The sequence below is a fragment of the Mustela lutreola genome, chromosome 3 (assembly GCF_030435805.1).
Source record: "Mustela lutreola isolate mMusLut2 chromosome 3, mMusLut2.pri, whole genome shotgun sequence".
Lineage (NCBI taxonomy): Eukaryota > Metazoa > Chordata > Mammalia > Carnivora > Mustelidae > Mustela > Mustela lutreola.
In genome coordinates, this window is record NC_081292.1 from 22031142 (window position 1) to 22056946 (window position 25805).

Here is a 25805-nt window from a genome sequence, read left to right on the forward strand (position 1 = left end):
CTTGACTTTTCTTTTGCTTCGCACGTTTTGGGAGAATTCCCAGGGGCCAACTCCTAATAAGACTTTCCAGACTTCAGTTTTACCCACTCATCCTCAGGATGCATTATTGAAGGGAGGCTAGCTTTTTACTGCCTCCAGTTACAAACAGCCGTTATTTCAGCCCCAGTCAGGGACAGGCTATACACACATTCCTGTAACTGAACACAGCCACCCATGAGTTGATGATCCAATTGGCTGATGAATCTCACTGGAGTTTCATTTACGGTGGGCGGAGCTCAATGAAGAAGGATGAAATGTGCACTGGACTGTATCATGAATTTCTCAAACCTCTTCCTTTGGTTCTTTCTTTCTTCTGTGTTGGAAACTGCAGAGCAGCATATAGGGGCCCGTCGAAACTGAACGGTTGACGTTGTGACTGAGCTAGTCCCGGGGGTCTTCACAGAAAAAGCAGTCGGGGTCCTGGTCGGCTGGAGATTCCATCTGAATGGTGAGTGAGTGCACCGTAAAGCTGTTGCTGAGGACTTGAACAATCTCTCTCCGAACGGCCTGGCTATCACGGCTGGCTGCTGTTGAGAAAGAACCACGGGGAGATGGGCACTGATTGCACACACCTGGGTGACTGCTCCATTTCCCCCCCTTCAAGTACTTTGTCTTGGACGCGATGGGGAGGGACATAAGCAGAGCACTCAGAAGAAGCCATATTGGCTTTGACAATCAGCACCATTCGCACAGACAAAATGTTGAAGTTCAAGTGCAGCAAAGTACCCATCACTATGGGAACTCTCCCACAGTTCTCTCTGGGGTCTGGCACACTTAGCAGCTGAGCATAGAAGGGAAGATAAGGCCTGAAGAAAGGTAACACAAACCTGTTTATTTCTCATACATCCCTTTCCACCAGTTCCCAGAGATCTCTGGGGTTGTAGCCCTTGTATCTCATCAACATTATATTATGGGAACATTTAGAGCTCCCCCCAGATTCTTCTTAGAGCAGCAACCTCACTGTCATCTTTCCTCTTGTCCCAAAATGTATCAAGAAGCTGTCAGGTTCCCTCCATAGTAACCTGATTGTTTACTAGACTCTTCCATCTGCAGTGAAATATTGGTGTCGCGGATGCTATAAATTACTGGTAGCCAGATCTGAGCCTCTCAGCAGAGATGAGGTTGTCTAAGAAAGCAGAGTCCTCAAATGCCTGTTGCTGTCATTGCCGGGGCCTGCCTCTGACTTCTTGAGTTATGTGTTAGCTGCCTGACATACCATTTCGCCTGAGCTGTCTCCTGAGGCAGGGAGGGAGGCCCTCGCCACCTCTCCCCCACTGCCTATGTCCCCAGCCCAAGGACACAGAACGAACAAATCACCTTCTACCTGAGAAAATGGTTTTTAAAATAAACCCAACATCTTAAGAATTATCTCCCATGATCACAGAATGTCTAACCATCCAGTGAGAGGAACCGCCATTAAACCCTGCTAGCACATCTCTTAGCTTGTTAGAACCTTAAGGAGGGGACCCATGGCTCCGGCCCCTTTTTATCTTCTGTGATAGGCAGAGCATCTTAGAACAGGAGATATTCAATGAAGATTTATTGTTGAATTCAGCCGTTATTTAACTGATTGGACACCAAGTCAAACAGGTGAGGTCTAATTTTCAGAGTCTAAGACCTTGAAGTCTGGGAGGCATTTAAACCATTTATTCTACCGGCTACCCTCAGGGGTTGCCTTCAGTATTGTTGCTACAGTAACATTGACAAGGAATGTTTTCAAAGGCCTTTGGTAAAAGGAAACACTCTACTGTTGTTCTGGTAGGCAGGGGACACTAAGGGCAGCTCTACAAAAAGGAGGGGAACTATTGAGCTTACGGGACAAGAACTGAACTCGGGCGGGGTGTTTAAGGAATGCACTGACCTGCAACAACATGAGCCGAGAGGATCACTTGGTTCATGGCTAGAGACCAGATGTGCAAGCCGTGCACCGACTCCACTCCGTCCACCGCCCAGATGCGCTCCTTCACCCCATCGTAAGTCAGGTTCTTGGGCACCCCTGACAGGACGAAAGGGAGGGGGGCTGCTCCTTATTTAATGAAGTACAGCTCATTTACATGGCTAGATAGGGCCACAAAATCTGCTCCAGAATATCAATGTGCCCCCCTTTCTCTGGTTTTTTACTTCAGATGCTTACGATTCAGATTCATGTGACTCAAAGAGTTTGACATCAAAGAACGTTTGCAGACTTTACTATGCAATACCCAACCATAGTAATCATTCTCTGTTTTCAGGGTGTGTTATTAAACTAACTGAGCTTTTTCTAATGATCTTTGCATACACTCTAGAAAGCAAAATGAAGAAACGTGGGACTTGGTATCAAAGAATTTCAGGTTAGCATTCATGACTACCATGAATTTACTGAAATCTTGGAACTTCTCTGATCCTCAGCACATCTGTGATTAAAATAGGGCTGGTAAGAGCAGTAGGTACACTTGAGTTCTTTGAGGAGCAAATGGGAAAATGTTGGTTCTTTGTACACTTGGAATGCTGTGTAAATAGTGGTTATCCAATGGGTCACTTACTGAATTGTGTTAATAGTTGATACTAACATTATAATGCCACCTTATTATTCAGTTTATAGAATTGTTATTGATTTAGGTACATTAGTCAGGGTTTAATGTCCGGATCTTATAATAGAAGAATTTGACATCATCCTTGCTTCAAAAGGAATGGGGTGGAGGCAGAGAGGAAGGTAGGGACGCTGTCAGCCAATCAGCTATTGTTTCAGGTCGCAGGAACTGGGGATCCTCCGGCCTTAGTGAAATCACAAGGCAGAAAGATCACTTTTTTCAGACATTGCAAGGACTGTCATTTGGAAGATGAGAGGATATGAAAGTGTAAGTGTCCTTGCTTTGGATAGAGAGAAGCCGGGCCAATGGTGAGTTAGAATTATAGAACACAGCAGTTTAATGTAAGTTTTTTGGGGGTGGGCGGGGGGAGATCAGCCCAACCAGCATAATACTGATAAAGCCAGTTGATGCAATAAATAAATCCCTGCCAACTAACGATGACCCAAAGAGGATGCTGTAGAAGAGATTTCTAAGGAGGACTACCTTTTAGCTTCCACTTCAATCATATATACACAACATAAACCCCTGCTATGTTTCTTAAAAATAAATATGCCTTAGCTCCATTCCAGTCATCCCAAAGAAAATGTCTATGGGTGAGGGTCTGAAATCGACACACTTTCAAAGTGGCTCTCCACCTTGAAGGCACATTAGTATCATCAGAGGAGATTTTAGGAATCCTGATTACCAGGGTACACCCAAGACCGATTAAGTCAGATCCTCTGGGGATAAGATGAAGCATCACTGTTGTTACAGCCCATCTGGTACCTAACACACAGCCAAATCTGAGAACCATTGCATTAACATTTATGAACCACTGGGCAGCTCTACCTTGCAGTAGTTCTCAAGCTTGGCTGCGTGTTAAAAAAACATCAAAGCCAGCCCCACCTGAGTCAGTTAAATCAGAGTCTCTGTGTATGGGGCCTGGGCATAAGTATTTTAAAAAGCTTCCCAAAGGATTGAAATAAACAGATACTCAAGAACAGCTCACTTAAAGGAATAGGGAATCCTTAACTCTCCTTTTCCAGTGTTTAAAAACCTTGCTCATGGGGATTTCGTTCTCGGGGCTAATACAGTTTGAGTTTAGTTTAATCCCACTTCATATTATTTAATGGAGGTAGCAAAGAGCATGTTCTTTTACTCTGTGAGCTGCACAAAGCCCAGGGCACTAGAAACAAATTAAAAGATTTCTTAGATTAGCCATAGAATGTGTATGGAGTCATGGTTGACATTGTTGTAGTGCAATGATAATAACGTACCTTTATTGAGAAACTACCATATGTCAAGGTTTCGGCTAAGTACTGTATTCATAATGATTAGCTTACTTAATAGCTATAAGGACTTTAATAGCTAATTATCAGTGTCACAATTCCTATTTAATTGGAAGAGAGGGAACTGGGAGTCAGAGAGGTTAAGAACCATTGCTAAGGCCAGATAGAGAAGGGGGACATCCGATTCTCATGTTCATGCTCTGAGTATGAAATGTTACACAAATGTCAGAGACTAAGTCTTACAACCCAGAGCTGACTATTAAGCCTAATGTGTCACCTCTGAGGAGTGTCATGTGACCCCCTGAAGGCCTGTTGTCATTGTCTCAGACCCTTGAGATGGAATCACAATCCCATTACCCCCTTCCCTCTTGCCTTGATTGTCTCTTTACTTTTATGGAGAACACAGATCTATGGTTAATGATTTTATTCTATAAAATAATGTTGACAAGCAAAAGGGTATGTTCCCACTGGCTTCAGTGCTCCATCATATACTAGAATTTTTTTTTTTCCTGAGGGAGAATCTGCAGACATATCAATGCACCCAGGAAAATACCCAAATTAGTGTTTAAAAAATAATTACCCAGACTAATAAATATATGAAACATCACTCAATATCTCTTGTAATGAAGGAATGCATATGGAATCAATAACCTATAATATTCTACCTATCAGATTAAACAAGAATCAACATTTTGGTAATACTCGGTGGTGAGGATGTGAGGCATTCTCAAATGCTGTTGGTGGGAGAGAAATTGATATGGTATCTTTGGCAGAAATGGCAATATCTATCAAATTGTAAAATGCACATAACTTTTGAAATAGTAATACCACTTCTAGGAGTTATGCTGCAGATATACAAGCACTAAAAAATACATATGTATAGAATTATGATTGCACTGATATTTCTAATATCCAGCAATAAGCAGGTACATGCAGACAGTGGAATATTTGTACCATGGAAAGGAATAGGGTGTATTTCTGTATGTGCTAATGCGGAAAGACCTCCAATCAAAGAAAGCAAGATGCAGAACAAAATATTGTATCAATGCATAATTCTGTTTGTATTAAAAAAGACACACAGTATATAAGTACATATATATTTCAGGTACATATATATGTAAATGCAAAATATTTCTGGACAGGTACATATCAACTTACTAGTAGGTGTTACCTTTGAAGAATGGGGTTGAGATTTCAAAGGTGGAGAAGTGGGGAAGCTTCTTGTAATTTTGTACCTTTCTTTATTTTTAGAAAACTTCACTAAGTACAAGTACTCTAACAGTTATGGGGCCAACAGGACAAAACCCTTAAATGTGTACTTGGTGGTGAATGTTAAGAAAGTGTGGGCTTTGGTCAAGGCACCTGCGCTCTGAGACTGTGTTGGCCTTATATCAAAATGTGCTGAACAAAAAAGAAAAGTTCAAGCCAAGGTCTTGATATAACAGATCTGTTATATCATCCAAATGCTTGATGTGATGCAAACCTCTAATTCTGATTACATTTTCTACTGCCCTTTAAGTAGTAACGTAGTAGTACTCATGTAGTAACCCTTTAAGTGCCATGAAAAGACCATTCCATTTGTTCTCAAGGTGTGGTCACTGGACCAGCAACATCAGCACCTTGTTAGAAATTCAAATTCTTGGGCCCGTCTCCCGACCTACTGGTTAGGAATATGGAGGTGGACCCAGCAGACCCCAAGTGATTCTGATGCACTAAAATGGGAACATTGCTGACCTGGTCTAACCAGAGTTTGAGGCAAGCCCTTTCTAGTAGTTATAATGCTGTATGTGAGAGAAATCATTCCACTTTTCTTAGGTATTTTCCATATATTTAGTGAGGACCTTATATTTTTGCAATATCCCCCTCAATATCTGTCCTAAGCATTTGTACAAATTGTTTTTATACTGTGCCATATCATTTAATAGTTGCTGGAGGAAAGAGAAGCCAGTTCTTTTTACTTGTTCCAATATGAATAAAAATCATAATATTTGTTTTCATAAAATTCCTTATAAATGTATATCTTCCTTAGAACGTGAATTAATGGTGGACATGTCTCGATGCCATTCCCTTCTGTGATTATAAGAAAGAGAAAACCTTGACCCTGGAAATAATAATAAAATCACTCCTACCTTCCATGAGTAAGATGGAAAAGTCCTTTAACACAGTGACGGTGCTGGCCAGAACTAGGATGGAAAAGACGAATGTGCAGATTGGGTCAGCCATCTTATAGTCTGGCTAGAAAATAAAGGGACTTCAGTTAACTGAATTCAGGCCTTCTGTGCAAAAAGTCTAATGAATAGAATAAGTAAACGTCCCTGCTGCTTTTTCACACTAGTATCCTTTCACCTTCCTGACACTTGACCTTCAACTCAGAGCCAAGACGTCCTGGAGACTCAATCCTTCTTTATGCTTCAAACTATCCATGACTGAAGAAATGTCAAAAGTAAATTTTAGATGTACAGGGAAAGTATCCTTGAGTGTTCTCTCCGAAGGCCTGATTGGACTTTTCTCAAATTAATAGAAGCCCAGAGTATGGGATGAAAATATGCACAAGTTTATACAATATTCAATGGTTTTCCAGTTTTCCTCATGATGAGAAAAAAGAGTATGTCCTGCCCAGAGGTTGCATAGGACCGAGGTTCAGCTGGAGCTTGGTCTTGGCCGTCTGGGGTTCGTTCCTTTCTTTCCCTCTTCAGGATGACATGTATTTGCAGCAGGCATCTTTGATTAAGTCCTAAGAGTATGAGCTGAGGCCTCATTCTTGCCCTGTCTCACCACTGGCACCCTTAGCTTCAGGCTGACTGACTTGCTCTTCTGCCCTTGATGAAGTTCTGTTCCATAGAAAACTCCATGCCTCAGTACCTCTGGGAAACTCTCAACTCCACTAACCCATACAAGTTTGATCACTTTTGCCTTAAATGTAAAGCTTCCAATGATAACATCTTTGTAATTTTTATTTATGTGTTTCCATATTTTAGTAAAAATGATTGGTCCCTGCTAACTGGATGATCAAGATACAGACGACAGAGCTAAATGCCCTTCTCCATTCCCCCCTACCTACACTCCAACCCACTTCTATTAGTTCTTGATATATCTGTAGCAAATGTAGGGTCAGAGGCTCATCCAGGATCCATCCAACTTCTTATTAATACCCTCCTTTGGGGAGGAGAATTATCTTTCCCATTGTGGGTGATATTGGTGGGGCAGTCGCTTGGTCGGATGCTCTCCCTCCCCAGCCAAGCAGCAGTTAGAAGACCCAACCTTAGTCTGTGACTCTTTCCCCCAGAAATGTGAATCTCCAGCATAATATGGAGGAAAAAAATTGGTTGAATCACATTCATGTCTGCATTGGTGCCTGGGCCAGAATGTGGATAAGTTTCTAAAATCTAAAATACCCAATGTTGCCCTTATTTCTACCTTGATTTCTGTCAAGAGTACATCTAGTAAATTTCATCCAGTAAATATATCTTTGCTTAAGTAAGCTAGACATCTTTTCTGCTGCATACAACCCAAGAATCCTAAGGTATCCATGGTCCCATTGCTGTTCACCTTAACTCCATGACAGAAGGAACTGCTTTCTGGAAATACTGTAGCCCTACAGTTGAAGGCTCAGCACTTAGGAATTTGGAAAGGCTAAGTTTTCAGGCTTCAAATATTTGTTTGCTTGTGTAAACCCTGCAGAGCAGTTAGTATAGGCAAATATAAGCTGTCCACCCTCATTTAAGTTAATTTTGACAAGTCAGCTTCTCTACTACCTAATCTATAAACTTAGGATGACAGTGAGTAAATGCAAACATTCTCACCTTAAAGTAGATAATAAGTGCACTGGTTAACACACTGATGCTCTGAAAGAGATCTCCAAGGGCATGCACAAAAGCTGCCCGGACACTGGCATTAGGTTGCACGTCCTTGTGATTGTCACTGGGATGTCGTTGGTGCAGAATCACGCTTAGCCTGAAAGAGAAAAGGGTGTTCTTGGCACACATGAGGTTAGCCCTTGAAAACCTATGCAGCATAATGGAGAGTTGGCAAGAGCATGTATTATGCTGGGTCTCAGAGAGTTGAAATATTAATGCTGTAAAATGTACTATTTTGGACTAATTTGGAAAATACACGCATCATAGAATTTTAAATTTTTATATGAGGACAGACAACAAAATTCACCTCTGCTTTCTCTACCATCTACCCAATGCTACTCTTGTTCACATGAAAACTGGAAAGCATCACTTCCTAGATGACACTATTTGGCAATGAGGAGAGGAAGTATTTATTGAGGGTCTACTGAGTGTCAGGCACTAAGCTAGGCTTAAAGCTGAGCTTTGGTGGGAGCTAAATAAATGTACTGTTTTCAAATGCAAAAAGCTGCAGAAAGGGGTAGGAAAAAAAATAAAATCTCATCAAGGTCAGATTTTTAAAAATATTTTACTTAATTTTGTGCATTTAAAAAATAATTTAAAAAGTGTTTATAATTATTTTTAGCAACATATATTGTATTATTTGCCCCAGGGGTACACGTCTGTGAATCATCAGGCTTATACACTTCACAGCACTCACCATATCACATACCTTCCCCAATGTCCATAACCCAGACACCCAATTTTGTGCATTCCTATGAGAACTTAAAATCTGAATAATTTTTAATGGCCAGTGATGATAGTCATGTGTTTATATATATATATATAGCTATTAACAAGAAACTAAAATATAGTAATGTATTTTAAATATATATGTAAATATGTATGTAATTTAACATGCAAATGCATGTAGTAATATATAGAGAGAAATATATACATATAAACATATGTATATTTTATATGGTCCTAAGAGTATGAGCTGCAGACTCGTTCTCTTCCTATATAGAACATATTGTAAAATTTAATATTTCCTATCCAAGTCAAGGAGATAAGTATTAGGCACTATAAATTATGTACCTGGTTTTATTTTGGAGCAAAGTTTTAAAAAATTATTGTTTAGTACCAGGTATCCCAGTCTATTCACCAGTAAAGTGTCTTGTAAAATGTAAGGTCATCACCATAAGGTAGAATGACTGCTATTTGATCATTACATAATGCACGGTTTTTAGATAGTTGCTGCTAAGGCAGAAATTCACCCTTAATTAATAGTTTCCACTTAAGAATCTTCAGACAGCCTGATTCGGCTGACAGTTAAACATACCCTTTTCCTAAGTCTATTTATGTGTGCTTATCATATTGTCATTCATTCTTTTACTCATTTTATTAAAAAAAAAAAACAACTTCCTTTGGGGCTCTTGTGTGCAGGCATTGTTAAATGCTTGAGGTATAAAGGTGAGTAAAATAGACATGGTCCCTCCCCCAAGTAGCTTTAAGTATGATGGAGATGGCAGAGATTTTAAAAAGACCCAAATAAATTTTTAAAAATTATAATTTTAGCAAGTCTACTAAGAAGTGGTACTATAGCTAACAAAACAGTCAGACAAAGCACTCGAGTTGGATTGAAATTCTGGTTCTGATATTTCTGTATTCAGACAACGCAACATCTAGCATCACTTGAAACCTGTAATCCCAGTTCTGGGAGAAAACATTATAGTCACTCAGTATCTTTATCCATAAATAACTACTTACTTGCACAGGGAAGTTACCACTTTCCATTCCCTTGTCTCCCCAAGTATGAGAAGCACCTGCAGCATTAAGGTCAAAGTTCAAAAGCAATTGCAGTAAGAAGATAATTTGGATGGTATCTATTTAGAAACTCAAACTTGATCATCAGGGTTCTCGATTTATGGGGTAGTTAGCTAGGTGTGTCCTTCATATTCATGTAGCATCAACACAACCTATATGACATAGAACTCTCATGAAATTATTAATATTTTCGTTTTCCCTGCTGTCTTGTGGACGTACTGTTCTCCTTATACAAAGACAATGTTATTGACCTCCAGTCAGCAGCACATGTGCTCTGCCTTATCTGTCTCCTTGTGGAGATAGATTTGCATTAGTCTCCACACACTTTTTCTCCTGGTGCCAATACAAAACACATTTTCAAGTTAGCAGGATGGAAATAGGGATCTACTCACTAATAGCAGTCAATACCCCTCTCAGAGTGGTCGAGCAAATCTCAGAGATTTTGAGCAGTGATTTGCACACCAAGAAGAAAGGAACTGAGGCAGGCACAAGGTAAGGGATTAGAGTGAACTGAGGAGCTTTTCCAAAATGTACACATTTAGATTTTCCCCTAATACCAGGGATTCCATTGTGCCCTCCCTTAAAAGACACTCTTTAAAATGCAATTCTTCTTCTGTCACTGTCTTCTTCACTTTCATGTATGAGCCTATCTCATTGCATGTGTCATGTTGCATTGAAAGACAGATGATACATAGTGTATGAGTCTCTTTTTTGCTGCTATAACAAGTTATCTTAAGACTTTGGGGCTTAGAACAATGTACATGTATTATTTTATAGTTCTGGAGATCAGTGGTATGCAGGACTGCATTCCTTATAGAGACTCTAGGAGAGAATTTGCTGTCTTATCTTTTCCAGCTTCGGGAGGTAACTCATATTTGTTGGCTCCAGGATCCTTTATCTTCAAAGCCAACAATGCAGCATCTTCCCTTCCCTCTGACCTCAAGTGTCCCTCTTAACAAGGATCTTTTGGGTTACACTGGGCCTGTCTGGATAACCCAGACAGATGGGAGATTTCCCCATCTCAAAGTCCATCCTTAACTTAATCACATTTGCAACGTTCTTTTTGCCATGTAAGTTAACATACTCAGAAGTTCCAAGGATTAGAATGTGGAAATCTTTGAAGGGGCATTATTCTGTCTACCACAGATGATTCATAAGTAGATGGATAGATAGATAGATAATACAGTTTTAAGTAGCATTGCCCAGAATCAAGCTATCAAATGGGAAGGAACAAATCAACCAAAAAAGATCAAAGGCCTGGCCTCAAAACCCCCTTATCATGAACAATCAGATAGTTCATCTGGGTAAGAGAACAGCAATATGGCAATGATCACACGTCCAGTAAGACATCGCATGTCTCATGAGAACGAATTAAGACTACTTGGATAAGGGAATGGACCAACAGGTAGAAACTAAAGAGAGAGTTTAGCTAATACAGCTTAAGAAGGAATTTTCATGCAGTCACAATGATATAAAGATAAAATAAATTGCTTTGGAGAAAAATGAACTCCCTATTATTAGTTCCTTTAAAATATAGGACACTGATGACTGTTTTATAGGCATGTTGCAAAAGAGAATTCAAAAGTAGAAAAGGAACTGAAGTAAATAAAAATTTAAGAGACCTTCCAACCCAGCCCTCTGGGAACCCATAATGTGTTTGTGTAACAAAAAGCTAGATAGGAATAAGTCCTATGTCGCATGGAACCATCAGCTGCAGGAGAGAGCAGACTGGTTAGGAGCTCGATTCCGGACCTGGTGGATCTAGACTCAGATCCTGCCTCCGCCCTACCCCGTTGGCAATTTATTCAATTTACCATCTTCACAAGTAGGAGGAATTAAGCAAAAATAAACAACATCAACCCAAACCATACCATCTGCATCCACACAGGGTTGAAGACAATGTCGATGGACAGTGGGTGGGGAGACTTACATAATGTTGGCTGCCACAGCACAGCCGGAAACTAGGATCATCACAGTCGCCTGGATCTGGTAATCGGGGTGGAGCAGCCGTTCAAATGCCAGGTACACCAAGACCCCAGTCACCACCCAGATGCACAGGATGGACAGCAGGGCACCAAGGATCTCTAGGGATTCAAGCACACAGACACCCATACACAAAGAATTTGTGAATCACCTTAACCTCCCAAGAGTCCGAAGGCATTAAAGTTCCTTGATGCACCCTGCCCCCCACCCCAAAGAGGCTTTAAACTAGTTCACTCAGTGATTCACAAAGCGAAAGTGTGGATGGGTTTTGGCACTAAGATGAGGCACTTGAATGTTGCATTCACAAAGCACCAGTGTCTGAGTTCAGTATGCTCCGTATTACTAGGTAATTTCTAGCAAATATTTAGAGCATTTAATTGCTATCTGCCATTGCTCTTTTCCTTGGGGATTTTAATTTAAACAGGTGCTAAAATGATTGAAACTTATTAGGGGATGAAATAATGAGACACAAAGAGTACAATGTGTTTAGAAATTCTTAATTTCACCATAAAACATTTACAATTTGCCAGTACTGGTACCCTGTGTGGAATAAAATAGTAACAAGGGAAGGCTTCAGAGGGCACTTGATGAAAATGAGTTTCATTTGCCAACCCAATGTATTATAAGCACAGAGGCAAGCTCAGAGGTACATCAACACTCTGACTGCATTTTAAGAACAACATATGGAAAAGAAGTATGTGTGGAGACATTTACATGAATATTTAAAGATAAGATAGTGTTTAGTCTGCAGGCTGAATAAAGCACCTTTGCTCACTTAGGAGTTCTTAACACCTCACCCTGATCTTTAACTTAACCTTGTAAGTAGGTACTAAAAGCCTAGGAGGGTCTAGAAATCTCTGGCAGTCAGTGGCCAGGCACGTATCGCTTCCTAGTGTGGGGTTATTTCCCAGACTTGAGTCATTTACAAAACACAACCTTCATGATTGTTACCACATCCGCATGGTGCCTGTCTTAATAGCCACTAATTTTTTTTAAATAAATTCGCTTTTTGTAGTTAGCTTCTTCCTAAACGAAGCCATCCATGAAATTACATGTGGACAAGCTAGTTCACTTTCACCTTTATGTCTAAAGCAGTGCTGCCTCGCGTGGGGACCATCATCCCATGTGGCTGTTTCCACTTAAATTAAGTAAAATTAAAAATCCGGTTCTTCAGTAGCAGTAGCCACGTTGAAAGTGCTCTATTAGGGCATCTGGGTCATTCAGTTGGTTGAGCATCTGCCTCTCGATCCCAGCTCAGGTCCTGATCTCAGGGTCATGAGTTCAAGCCCCATGGTGGGCTCCATGCTGGGTGTGGAGCCTACTTTAAAAAAAAATTTTTAATTAAAAAGAAAAGAAAGTGCTCTATGGTCACATTATACTCTATATGATAGAACATTTCTTCTGAAGCAGAGAGTTCTAGTGGACAGCGTTTGTCTTCCAGGCTCATGGGCTTCCATTCCCAGGAGAAAATATTTGAGAAAATACAAGCAGGATTCTAAATTCTAAGTTCTGTCCATGTTTACAAAACATCCTATGTTTGCAAAACAACTTTGACCAATAGTATCAGAAAGGGGGAAGTACATGTGAAAATGTATACAGAAAAATGGCAGGTGCTCAGCCAAAGATACACGTTTTCCAAACGTAGCACTGTTCAGGGACTGGAAAGCATCTTCAGATCACATTGTCACAAATTCTTTTTATTGATGTTTATTGCCTCCTCTCTCGCTCTCCTTCTCCTACTCTCTCTGAATGGTAAAGGAAAGGTAATTCAAAACACTTGTGATGATAAATTATTTGGTGTGAAATTAGAACTTCCTACCAGCCCAAGCTTGAAAAACCACAGCCCACACTGTCAGTATATATGTTGTGGTCTGTATCTAACGGTAGCTTTCAAGGAAGGCAGGCTCTGTCAGCCTCGCTCTGCCCTAAATTCCCCTTCACATTCTATTCTCAACTTACCTGTTACCTAAACTTCTTTAATTTCTCCAGCTGTCTTGGGCTCTCTGTCCCTTAGTGGGCAGAATGGTAGAAGCTTTATGTCATCCTCCCCCCCAGATGCAGAGTAGCCTAATGAATGGTATGGTGGCTGTTACCATACACTGAGACCTTGGACTGGGGTGTTTGTTAAAGCCATACAGATGTTCTTATTGTCCCATTGGAGTAGAGGGAGCAACATCAAGAACACATGTTCCCACACTCACATCCTTTACATTGTGTACACCAACATGCCTCTAAGGGATTTTTGAATGAGGCCTTCCTTTGCCTCTTCTGTTTTTATCCTTGGTCTGACTGCCCAGCTCCTTGGCCATGAATCCTCAGTGGGTGAGCTGTACCTGCCCGGTGCCATCCAAATGTCAGCTGCTTCGAAGGGGGCTTTGATGACAACCACAAGGAGAAGAGACTGAGCAGGAAACTGGTCAGGTCAATTAAGAGATGGGCAGCGTCTGTGAGGACAGCAAGACTCCCGGCAATGTGCCCACCTAGGGGAGGCAGAACATTCCATGGGATTAGGGACCCAGAATGCAACTAGTGTCACATACATACTAACCATAGCTGGTGAATGATGCCACAGACTCATAAAACTTTATGAGGAAAAGTCTTAACATGGATTCCATCTACCTCTTCTTCCCATTTGATAAGAAATTTTTGTCTCTTCCTTCCCAAACAGGGCTCGTTGTCGGAGCTCAATCTTTGTTGCTCTTACTACCTCTCCCCCAAAAAGAGCTATTGCTGACCCACTGTCCTTCCAGCAGCTGTTTATTGGCTGCGTATGACGAGGCAACAGGGACTATCAGTCACCAGCCCCTCTATCATCAGACTCACCTTGTCTCAACTAATGATTTTTAAAAATTACATATATGGCTCATAATTGCAATAATCCCCACAGACCCCTGGCTCTAGCTGTAGTTAATAACTGGTTTGTCAAAGTTTAATGGTCTGAAGCAAAGTAGTGTTCAAGCTTGTTACTGAGCTGTCAGTGCAAAAAAATCAGCATGATTCATTAGCCAAAAAAGCAACATTTTGCTAACAAATCAGCTTTTCTTCCCATTATCCTCTAACGTTGTTCTGTCTGCCAAACTCAGGTCTGATAATAAAGCTGTGTTAATAATGCATTATTTCTTCCATGAAGAATGGCTACATGCCAATGAGCAGCTGTCCACCATCTCAGCAAAGAACCATGGTGGCCACTCCATGTTCTGGGCTCCAGTTGTAGCTTAAGGCAAGGAAATGGAGTCCTATGAGGGCTCTTCAACAGGCTCAGCTGAATCATGAGGCAACTGAGTGAGAAAAAGAACTTGCTTTGGAAGAAGCCCATTTATATGGAGGCCCGGGAAGTGAGAATCATTTTGCAACCATCATTGCTATTTATAAGAACAGTCCAGAAAACCATGAGCAATCATGCTGAGTCCTATGGAGAAAACTGGGTCCAAGAGATAGTTTCTGACTGAACTCGCATTTGCTTCTGAAAAGCGTGGGGTATTACTGACAATGAACGCAGCCACCCAGCTGGTGTTTATTGAGCCCTTGCTGTGTGCAGTACAGGGATGGGGTATACAAAGATAACGTTAAACACATTGCAGTCCCCGTCTTCAGTGCCCTCATCGTTCAACATTCGCTGTGCTGAAGACATCGGTGGTGGGCTGGAGGGTCAGACAACTGCTCTCCTCAGGAGCACTGAGGAACTTTTCACAAGAAGGAGGGGTAAGACTGAGCTAGAGGGGAAGAGTTTTTCAGGAAAGGGTAAGAGCAGAAAGAGCAGACAGAAATGAAAGAAGATGGCGCCATTGTGGAAAAACGAGAGGTGTGGCGTATGGGAGGAATAACCAGAAATAGGAGTGGAAACGTGGGTGGGGAACCCACTTGTGGGAAGCTAGATCAGGCTAAAGAATTTGAATGTTAAAAAAAAAAAAAAAGAATCTGAATGTTATCCTATGGGATGGGGTATCTACTTTGATTTTGAGGCGAGGTTGTGACATACTCAGATCTGTGTTGAAGAGAGAGATCTTGGCCGACAGTGTGGAGGCAGACCTGAAGGGAGGGGAAGCTGGAGGTTAAGGCACAACAGTAAGAGTCAAGGAAATACAAGGAGGCCATGAGGAAGGCAGGAGCTCTCATGTATGGATTATTGACAAGATAGAGAAAACAGTGTACTGATAACAAGACTGGAGAGGACTAAGTTCTGGAAATGCACTCTCTTAGGGCCTGTGGGGTGAGAGGCCATTGGGGGAGCCATTGGGCCAGCATCTCATACTCACCTCAGGCTCAGAGAGTGGGAGTTAAGTACACAAGGCAAGCTCTGTGGAGAACAGAGACATTCCGACCAGAATGAAAGAAGCAAAACTGACATTAGCCTGTGTCCCGTTACTAGACGACACTGCTGTCTGCTATAAATTCATATTTTTAAAATCCTTTAACTGTCTTATGAATAGCATTATTATACTATATAATAGCATATTAATAATATATATGACAATAGCATTATTATACTATAAGAACAAAATTATACTATCAAAAGCTCAATGCAGAGAGTTATTACTTAACAAGTGTTTAAAACACACTGCATTTTGCATAGATGTGTTTGGACACTTTAAAAAATTTTTAATACCAGGAACCTCAAAAAATATAATGAGCCTAAGCCTCTGAGATACTCTGATGGTAGTACAAAGTAAGCCTCCTTATCAGTAAAGCTTGTGGTTATCAAACCACCCAGCCATAGCTTTCTCTGGGAGAAATCTTGGACTCTGAGATACTTAACTATCTTTCCCAGGCCACTCCCAGCTCTGCTTTCCTGTCTAGCAATCCCCTGGGTCCCCCAACTCTGCTTCACATCCTAAACAATCCTCCTTCAGCACATCTCTCTCCAACCATTCTCAGTTGCTTCCAGTGCTGGCCATCCTTGAGCTGATTCTTGTGAATTCTCAGTGTCCGTATATCTGTCTTTTTAAATAGGGATGCACATTTATATATGCATGTTAAGGCCTTCCCATAATTAGGAATTTTCACAAGTCATCAGAAAGATTCCCAGTTCAACAGCTCCAAAGGCCCCTTGACAGCAGACACACTAATGTTCATTGCTTTCTTTAATTACTTCCACCAGTCTGCTCTGTGGCCAATTCTCTCTCGAAACACAGCCCCATGACCTGGTTCTCCCCTGTTCTAAATGTCAGTTATTCGGCAAGGCCTGCAGAATTAATCAGATTCTCCAGCCAGACCTCATGGTCTTTCTTGAACACAACTACCATTCTAGTTCTGCTCTTCACTCGCCATCTTTTATCTTACATCACTGACTTAGATAAGACCTTAGAGAGGTCCAGTTTTAAGTCATAAATGCCTGACTCAAACCACCTTCAGCAACAACAACAAAATGATGATTTACTGGAACACAACAAAAACTGAGAACAAATCTGGGCAGGATTGGATCAAGTGCAGCCTAATCCTAAGGTTCAAAATACATTTGGGGGCTCTGCTCTGTCTCTATGATATTTATTGTCTTACTGGAGATAGACTACTTTGCCCTTAGCAAGGAAGGTTGGACTTGGGAAGCTCCAGGTTTATATATAACAAAAAAAAAGCTCTAGGTTTTTTTTTGTTACAAGACAAAAATTTAATAAAAATTGGTAGATAATCCACAGGGCTCAAGAGTTATTACATGGGACTGTATTAGAAATTTAAAATAGGTGCTGAAATGTTACATAATATCATCATCTGATTCATCTTATTCCTTCAATGGTTCCTTAGCATATTTCTCTGCCTCTTCCTTTATATCTTTTGGAACAATTTCATGTCTTCTTTTAGATATTTCACCAACCCAGCTGAGATCTAGTTCAAAAGCTTTATCCTTAACTTCATCATGTACTATGTAAATTATTTTTGCAACTTCTTTAACAATATCACTGCAGGTCATTTCTTTCATCTGAAGTTTTTCTATTTCTGTCTTTGCAGCTTGCCTGGCTTTGCCAATGGCACAACCCCAATAACCATGTGAAACTCCTAATGGGCCAATCATGTAGAGCTGTGCACCATCATTCACACTGTAAGATCCTAACATGAAACTGCAGCCAAAAGGTCAAACAGCACTGTAGAGTGTATACGCAGCAGAATATTTGTAGAGGATAGAGAGCTTTCCCCCTCTCTAGTCTCCCTATAAGAAAGACCCAGAGTCTCTAAATAGTCTCACTTGGCATGTCATACCCAGCCTTGCCTCTGAGCATGAGTTTCTTGGTCTAAGAGGACCAGAACTGCAGTCAGCACAGTGAGTACGAGGAAGCTTCTGCAAAAAGCAATCTTTGACCACTGCAAACAGTGGCCCCCAGATGAAGCTACACATCAAGAATCACTTGAATTCTTTCCAACGGTATAGATTTCCTGTCCTATTGCTAACCTACCCACTTAAAATCTGTCCAGGCAAAGCTGATATCTACTGCCTCCTGGACCACGGCAGTGATCAGGTACTGCTCATGAGGCCTCCCTCTGCAAGGACTTTTCATCTCCCTCTTAGCCTACTTTTCAATTCCTACTCAAACTTTGAGGCCTGTCTCAAATCTCACACCCTGTATGAGGACCCTCCCAGATTCCCAAAAGTGACCAGGGAATAACAGTTTCTTTCTCTGACCTGGTCAAGAATGGCTTCAGGTGAGGTCTGGTTGGGGTCTTGAATGAGGATTAGGGTTTTGATGAGTGTGGGGAATGAGGAGAGGCCTTTTCCATCCAAATAAAAAGACATAAGCAAAAGCTACAGAGACTTTAAGATACAATGGTTATTTTGCACAGGATAGGTAAATAGGTGAAACAGAAGAGTCATTAGTGATGTCATAAAAGAAAGAGATTAATGGTCACTTCGGCAGCCAGATGGTGGGATGACTTGAAAGTCAAAGTAAGAATTTTTCATTTTTTTTCCGGAATGCCCGCGCATTTGAATATGTTGCTCTCTTTTCACTTGGGGTCGCCAAGTGCCCCTAGCACAGAGAGAGCCCCTGAACCAGCCTCTCCCGGCTACAACACGCCTGTGGGTCTACCCCAGTACAGTAATGTTTCCTGTGCTTGCCGTGTTGGGGGAAACATGGTGCAACACTGAACTAGGCAAAGTGGAACCGTTGAAATTCTGAAGACAGATTTAACATGACGAGAGCAATGTTTGAGAGAGATCATTTCAAAATGAGTGCAGCTCGAATTCTAAATGAGTCTGTCAGTTTCCGCTTCATTCCTTTACTGACAACATCACTTTCTTCTGGCTCCAAACTGAAGCCAGAATAGAACTTACGGACTAATTAACGATTAAGAATGAGAGAGAAGAGGAAGATTGATTTGTTCACTCCAAGTGAATAGTTTTTCATCCCTCTCCCCTAAAAGTATAAGTCATTTTAAAGCAACATGACAGGGCAAAGGAAAAGCACAAGGAGAAAAGTGAGTTTTATGAATGGAAGACCATTCCATTTCAGACTGTTGAAGAGACATCACCTAGAGAGAAGATGCCATCTGTTCTCAGCATCTACATGGATTCTGGGGACAGCAGAGAAGGAAGGTACTGGAGAGAAAAAGCCAGTGTCTACAGCTTGTGGACCTGTGTTTGCATGCAGTGATGCCAGTATTTTATCTGGAAAGCTATGAATTTCCAGAATACCACCTTTTTAAAGCCACATTCTGAATAGGTTCTGTTTTATCTATCTCCTACATGAACAATAGAATGCTGTCTGCGATCTTATGAATTTAACTAATAAAATATATATATATATATATATATACCCCTGGCATAAATGTCAGTGGATTTTCCAAGTGAATTTTTAGATTGGAACTAGTCGAAGTAAATTCTTTGCAACTTCATCAAGCTATTACATTGGTTCCTTCAAAAGACTTAGCCTGGCTCTAGAAAGTATGTGGTATCAATTACTTTTATAATCTTTGACTGGAAAATTATGTGTCAACCCTGGGTTTTTCTTGGACTGCATGAGTCTAAGTTCTTTTCCAGTTTTCAGAAAGTATTAAAGTCTGAGTATGAATATATAGGTCATAAGACTCAAGAGGTTTAAGAAACCAATTAATTCTGATTGTTAGCTGTGATAGCACAAAACCAAACCAAACAAAAACAAAACAAAAACAAAAACTATAACAGGTTCTGTTTTCCTCCAGTCTTAGATTATCATTAATTTAGCCCACCTTTTGGGTAAAGGAAAATTAATCAAAAATATTGGTAAGAGTGTAACAGGTAATTCTGGTAATGGAGTAAGAATATCTTATGGTACCACGTGCCAGGGTGTTCCTAGTATTCTTTTTTTTATTTGGGGAGGGGGAATAATAGATGAGCTACATTGCATACAAAAACGTTCAGACTAAGTTCATAACTAAACATAATTTTATTATTAATAAAAAGAAAGGATAAAAAGAATTAGAGAAATATACAACTCAAGATACTAAAACACAATAAGACTACGACCTTGAAGAAAGAGGAACCAACAAATATTTTTAAAGCCAAAATTGTGAATTATTTGTGGAGCATAACAAATAGCATGGAGGACGTGGGGAGTTCGAGAGGAGAAGGGAGTTGGGGTAAATTGGAAGGGAAGGTGAATCATGAGAGACTATGGACTCTGAAAAACAATCTGAGGGGTTTGAAGTGGCGAGGGGGTGGGAGGTTGGGGTCAAGTGGTGGGTATTATAGAGGGCATGGATTGCATGGAGCACTGGGTGTGGTGAAAAAATAATGAAAACTGTTATGCTGAAAATAAATTAATTTTTAAAAATAGAAGAAAGATTTAGATAATTTATCCTATACACACATAGACATACACATATAAATAACGTAAAGAAACTAGACATCTATCAAGTTAAATCAAGGAAAAGAAAATATATAAACAATATTAAAATGAGAAAGTAGCTAGAATAAACAAGAGAATGTTAATGTGAAACTGTCATGTTCCAATGTATGGTAATAGATTGGAAAATTTCTATTAGATGGCTGACTTTGGAAAAACATAAAAGACCAAAATTTGCTGGAGCAGTAGAAATTTTGAGTACCTCAAAAAATGAGGAGGAAGCTAATAAATATATTTTAAAAATTATTTCCAAGAATGTCTCCAAACCTAGATAGTTTGCCAGGGACTTCTTTTAAAAAAGGAAGAGATAATTACAGTGTTATATAAATTATTTCTATTTTTTATTAAAATAAGGTACCATTAAAACTAAAGTTTTCATTTTAATATGCATAACTCTAATTCAAAAACTTAGAAAAGTAGCTCCAAACAAAACTATCAATTTCAATCATCAATAAAGATAAAAAATCCTAATGGATGTACGAGTGACCCAGATTGAGCAAGGCATTGAAAGAATGGTCCACCACAGGCTAGGCTATTTGAGGGGCACAGTAATGACAGTCCAGGAATTTGAGCCCCTGAATTAGAATGCCTTCCCACTTACAAGGTGTGTTACTCAAGTAGAGTACTTGACTCTGCATTTCAGATTCCTCATCTCTATAGTGCAATTAATAAGAGGAAGACCTACCTCTCAGGGATTTTGACAGGATTAAGGAAGGTAACACAACGGCAACCACTCATCACAGCTTCTGGCCCATAATAAGCATTAAGGAGATGATGCCAGGTGATTTCTAGCACCATAATGATGGCATTACGATGCCAGAAATGCAAAGACCATATCATATTAGGAAATCTCTGAATATGAAGCACATCAACAATGAGTCAAAAAATTTTAAGAGTGTGTTTAAAAGAAAAAATACTTGATAAAAATCAATAAGTATCCTTGGTTATTTGTTAATCATTTAAAAACCTCATTCACATAATGAAAATACTTACCCTCTCAGGAAACATTTCATTTAACAGCTAGAGAGTTGGACAGAAGATTTGATTTAGCATAAGATATTATGTAGTATCTTATAAATTATGAAACATACAGAAGAAGAGATATAATTATTGAAAAAGAAGAGAAATATGTTTTTTTTGCACAAATGCGTGTTATCTCCTAGGGGATGGGAGGATGGTTGAGAGAGGAACAAAGGAAGTGGGTTGAGATACATTTAGAAGGAAAATGATGAGAATAAAATGAACCTGCAAAATGGAAAACTTTCCAGAATGCACAAAGTAACGACCTAGAAAAGAGGACATGCAAAAAAGGAAGACACCGCTCACCTCTGGAAAGAGTAAATCGAACACATCCTAATAACCCTGGCAAGAAATAGGCTGCCCCTTTATTAAAACATACAAATATGCCAACTAATTAAAATCACAAAACAAATTAGAGATAAATGGATAAATTGGGATAAATGGAGAAACATACCATTTTCCTAGAGGAGAAAACTGAGTATTTTAAAAAGATTTGTGTTTCCAAATTAACTTACATTCCAGTAAAATCATAATCCAATTTTGGAGAGAACTGAACACAATGATTTTCATGTTTAATTAGAATAATAAACAGAAATAAATGGGCTTTTCCTTTTTTCTGTTAAACAAGGAATAGTGAAGAAAGAACAACAGATATTGTGACACGTAGATCTACGTTAATTAAATGGGTTACTAATAACAGAGAAGAACAATACAGATCAATGAAATACCTTAGAACCAAACCCTTATTCTTTCAGAAATATTGATAATTGATTAAAGAAACATCAAAAATCAATGGAAGGAGTAATTAATTATTCCCGAAATAATGCTGAAAACTTTGTTAGCCATTTAGAAAAAGAATTTTTAGTCCTTAGAGCAAATCTTTTTTTTTTTCTAATCCCACACTGATTTAAAATTAAAGGCAAAATATTGAACAACAAAATGGTGTTTATCTTCTCAGTAGACGGGGACCAAAGCACTAACATAATGAAAAAGCAATAAAAGAAATTAGCTCAAAATGGAATGTTTGGTACAATTACATACATAAAATTTAAAACTTATCTACATCAAACTAAAAATTTAAAAGTAAACAATAAACTGAAAAAGTACTTAAAACAAATATAAGACGTTCAATATCCTAACTATATAAAGAGCTCCCAGAAATCAATATATAGCACTATAAACTTATCTAAAAGCAAATGAATGGGAAACATTAACAGGCAAGCAGGAAATGCATCAACATAGGGAAATCTAGATTACTAATAAGCATGCAAAAAATATTTTAACGGTAACCAAAAAAATGAATAAAATAAAGCATATTCACCTATACATTAACAAAGATTTTTAAAAGATTAAAATAAGTTCTGGTAAAGATTTGGAGAATCATTCTTACATACAGTAGGCAGACATATGAATTGCTATCCAGCTTTCTGGATAGCAGTTTGGCAATATGCATCAAGAAGTAATAAAAATATTTATATCCTTCAATCAATTTTCCACTGTTGGGAATCTCTTTCAAGGGATTAACCAGAGAGGCAGGCAGACTTTTATTCATGAGTTTTCACTGCAGCATTGTACATAGCAGGGAAAAAAAACTCCCTGAATTTCTAATAGAGAGATGGTTATGTAAATCACAGTGGAGCATATTATAGAATATTACTCAGGCATAAAAATGTTTTTGAAGAGTATTTGATGGCATAGTCAAAAGCATTCAGCATGCTCTCAGTTATGCTAAGGAAACGGAGTTATGAATAGAAAAATATATTGTACAAAAATACTGCACAATGTTATTAGAGGTTATTACTCGAATGTGGGATGGTGATCAATTTTATTTTGTTTCCTAATATTTTCCACTATATCTACAATGAGCTTACTCTGCACTTACTCAGTGCTTACAAAAAATAGGAAACCTTCCTTTAAAAGGGGAACTTGTATAACCCTCCTGCAGTGATATGAGATTTTTGCTTGTTTGCTTGTTTAATCAGAAAAGTCCTTTTAATTAATACTCACCCACGACCTCGGCAATCATGAAAACAAAGCATATTCCTGAAGCAGCACAGAGTTTCCACTTGGCGTAGACTTGCTTGTTTGCTCTGTTCTCTGTGGCCTTGGTGTTGTTGTGGCAGTGATAGATGGTTCCTGACTCCAGCTCCTCTGGCTTCTCTCCAGGACATTGATCTTTATTCAAGGCTTTCTGCTGGAGTTCCACACTGTGGATGAGTTTGACCAAAGCAAGAAGTGAGCATGGTTGCAAACAAATACGTCACTGTCAGCCCTGCCCATTCTCAGAACTGAGATTGGGACATCTGCTAACTAGTTGGGAAGTTGCTGTTCACAGCTCCTTCCACAAGAAATATCCAGTGTAAGGAACAAGTAAGAAATTTCCTTCAAATTCTCAACTACTAAAGGTTTTGCTTTTATTCACCCAAGGTCTTATTCAGTCTATACCAGCAGTGACTAAGAAATGTCAGAGGAACAGGTGAAGGGAAGCAGATACACTTTGATGCATTTCCTTCCAAATTACTGGGCTTTGAAAAGATTTTGGATCCTGTGTTACAAATTAAAAAGGGGGTAGTGGGCAGGGCAATATTGGCTATGTGCATGGAAGCCAGGTTGATGATTCAAATACTCACTATTAAATGCCAAAATTCTCCCATTCTCCACAACAATAGTGTTAATAGATCATTTTCTCCTTCTCCTGCTGAATCCATGTGGACTCTCAGAAACCATCTTAACACAGCTTTGCAGACGATCTCTCTCAATCTATCAAATCTGTATTGGGAGTTGAACTTACTTATACTTCCTAAAGCAGGCAGCACCTGTCAGTTCTTCTCAAATATAAAGCATTATTTGGAACCATATATAGAACTCTAGAATTTCGTAGATGGAAAGATTACATAGATAACATTAAGTCCAAATCACAGTGGAGCATATTATAGAATATTATATAGTTTTTTACCTGAAGTGATCAAAGTTCAGAGAGGTTAAGTAATTGCCTGAGGCCAAATAATCAAGAAACAGCAGAACTGGGATTCTAAGTCTAGTGTTTTTTCCACTGGGTTCCACCCTGCCTCCCTACCTGAATTTCAGGACACCTGAAACCAACCTTTACTGATGCCAGTATCAATGTCCATGGATCTTGAGCTGATCAGACTTTCATTTCCTTATTAAACTTATTAGAAGAGATTAATAAGATTCTTAGAATTAAGAAATTAGATTTCATGACTTTGAAAGGTATAAAAAGAAAAATAAATTCACCTCCACTTGGAGAGCTCATTTGTCTTATCACCATCTGGAATTAAAGCTCTGAAGGTTTTGGCTTAGATAATGATAATTATTATGACTCTAATTATCATTATATTTGGTTTTTCCTGAATAAACTAACGTATACATTCATTACAGAAAAGCAACAAAGCAATGGGAAAATCACTGGTAACCTTACCTCCAAAAGATAATTATTACTGATATTTTTTTGCTTAGCTTTGTAATATAAAAAACACTTTTTAAAAACATAATCAGAATGTGTAATTAACATGTTTTTGGTTAAAAGTACTGAAAACAAAGTTCATGCTATTCAATGGGAATTATTGGTTCTGCAATTGAAAACATCGAGATGTATCAGTCTTTAGCCTGATTTAGGAATCCACATGCATCGTTCTGCATTCTCAAGTATACTTTAACCGCAGGCTGGTTTTCCCCATGGTAGTGAAATGGCTGCCCCGGGTAATCAGAATTGTGCACCTGCCTTGTCTTATACAAGCAGAGAGAGTGTCCATTCCCAATACCTAAGCAAGAGTCCTGGGTTGCATGCTGATTTGGCCAAATGAGAACCAACCTTTATAGCCAGAGGAATGTGGATGGACTCATTGGCTTAGACCTTGTTATAATCAGATTGGCTAAACCCTATCATGATGACTCCTGGAGCTGAGATTGGGGTAGATGCTACCCAAATCATACGACTGCAACTCAGTGGGGACAGGCTGAAATGGGTTATGGATGAAATGACAGTGTCACCCTAGGATCCTACTGAAGATACAGCTTTGGAACATGATTCTTAGCTAAATGTGTTGTTGCCATTTTCTCAATTTATTAAATACTCTACACTATTATTTCTAACATATAGAGAGCACTGTATCTAATAGAAATATGTCATACATAATGAACTGATTTCCTCTTATTAAACACTTCATTCTTTCCAAGTTGTTTGCTCATATAGGTGGGGCTGTTGATCTTTATGGTTAATCTTTACTCAGTATATTATTATCTTCTCAAAATGTAACTGTAAAAGGGGAATTATTTGGTCAACAGGTATCTCTATTTTTAAGGATTTTTGTATATATCACCAAATTGACTTTGGAATGTTTGTACTGATAATGTTAATAGCACTAAGGATTTTGAACATTCTAACAGTTGCAAATAATCTCCTTTGCTGGAATAGGAACCATTTGGCAAAAAGCA

The 25805-nt window shown here is 39.3% G+C and overlaps 1 protein-coding gene across 1 annotated transcript in view; it reads right to left on the reverse strand.

Moving 5' to 3' along the window:
• Window positions 1–200: 200 nt before the first annotated feature.
• The window catches only part of SLC30A8 (solute carrier family 30 member 8), a 31242-nt gene continuing 5637 nt past the window's right edge, over window positions 201–25805 (reverse strand). Inside the window, exons 2-8 of the mRNA XM_059168905.1 lie at window positions 23358–23557; window positions 13854–14000; window positions 11468–11621; window positions 7681–7831; window positions 6007–6112; window positions 1901–2035; window positions 201–566 (exon numbers count right to left, since the gene is read on the reverse strand). Coding sequence (XP_059024888.1) covers window positions 421–566; window positions 1901–2035; window positions 6007–6112; window positions 7681–7831; window positions 11468–11621; window positions 13854–14000; window positions 23358–23557 — 1039 coding nt within the window. The 3' untranslated portion in view covers window positions 201–420. The remainder of the gene's footprint in view (window positions 567–1900; window positions 2036–6006; window positions 6113–7680; window positions 7832–11467; window positions 11622–13853; window positions 14001–23357; window positions 23558–25805) is intronic.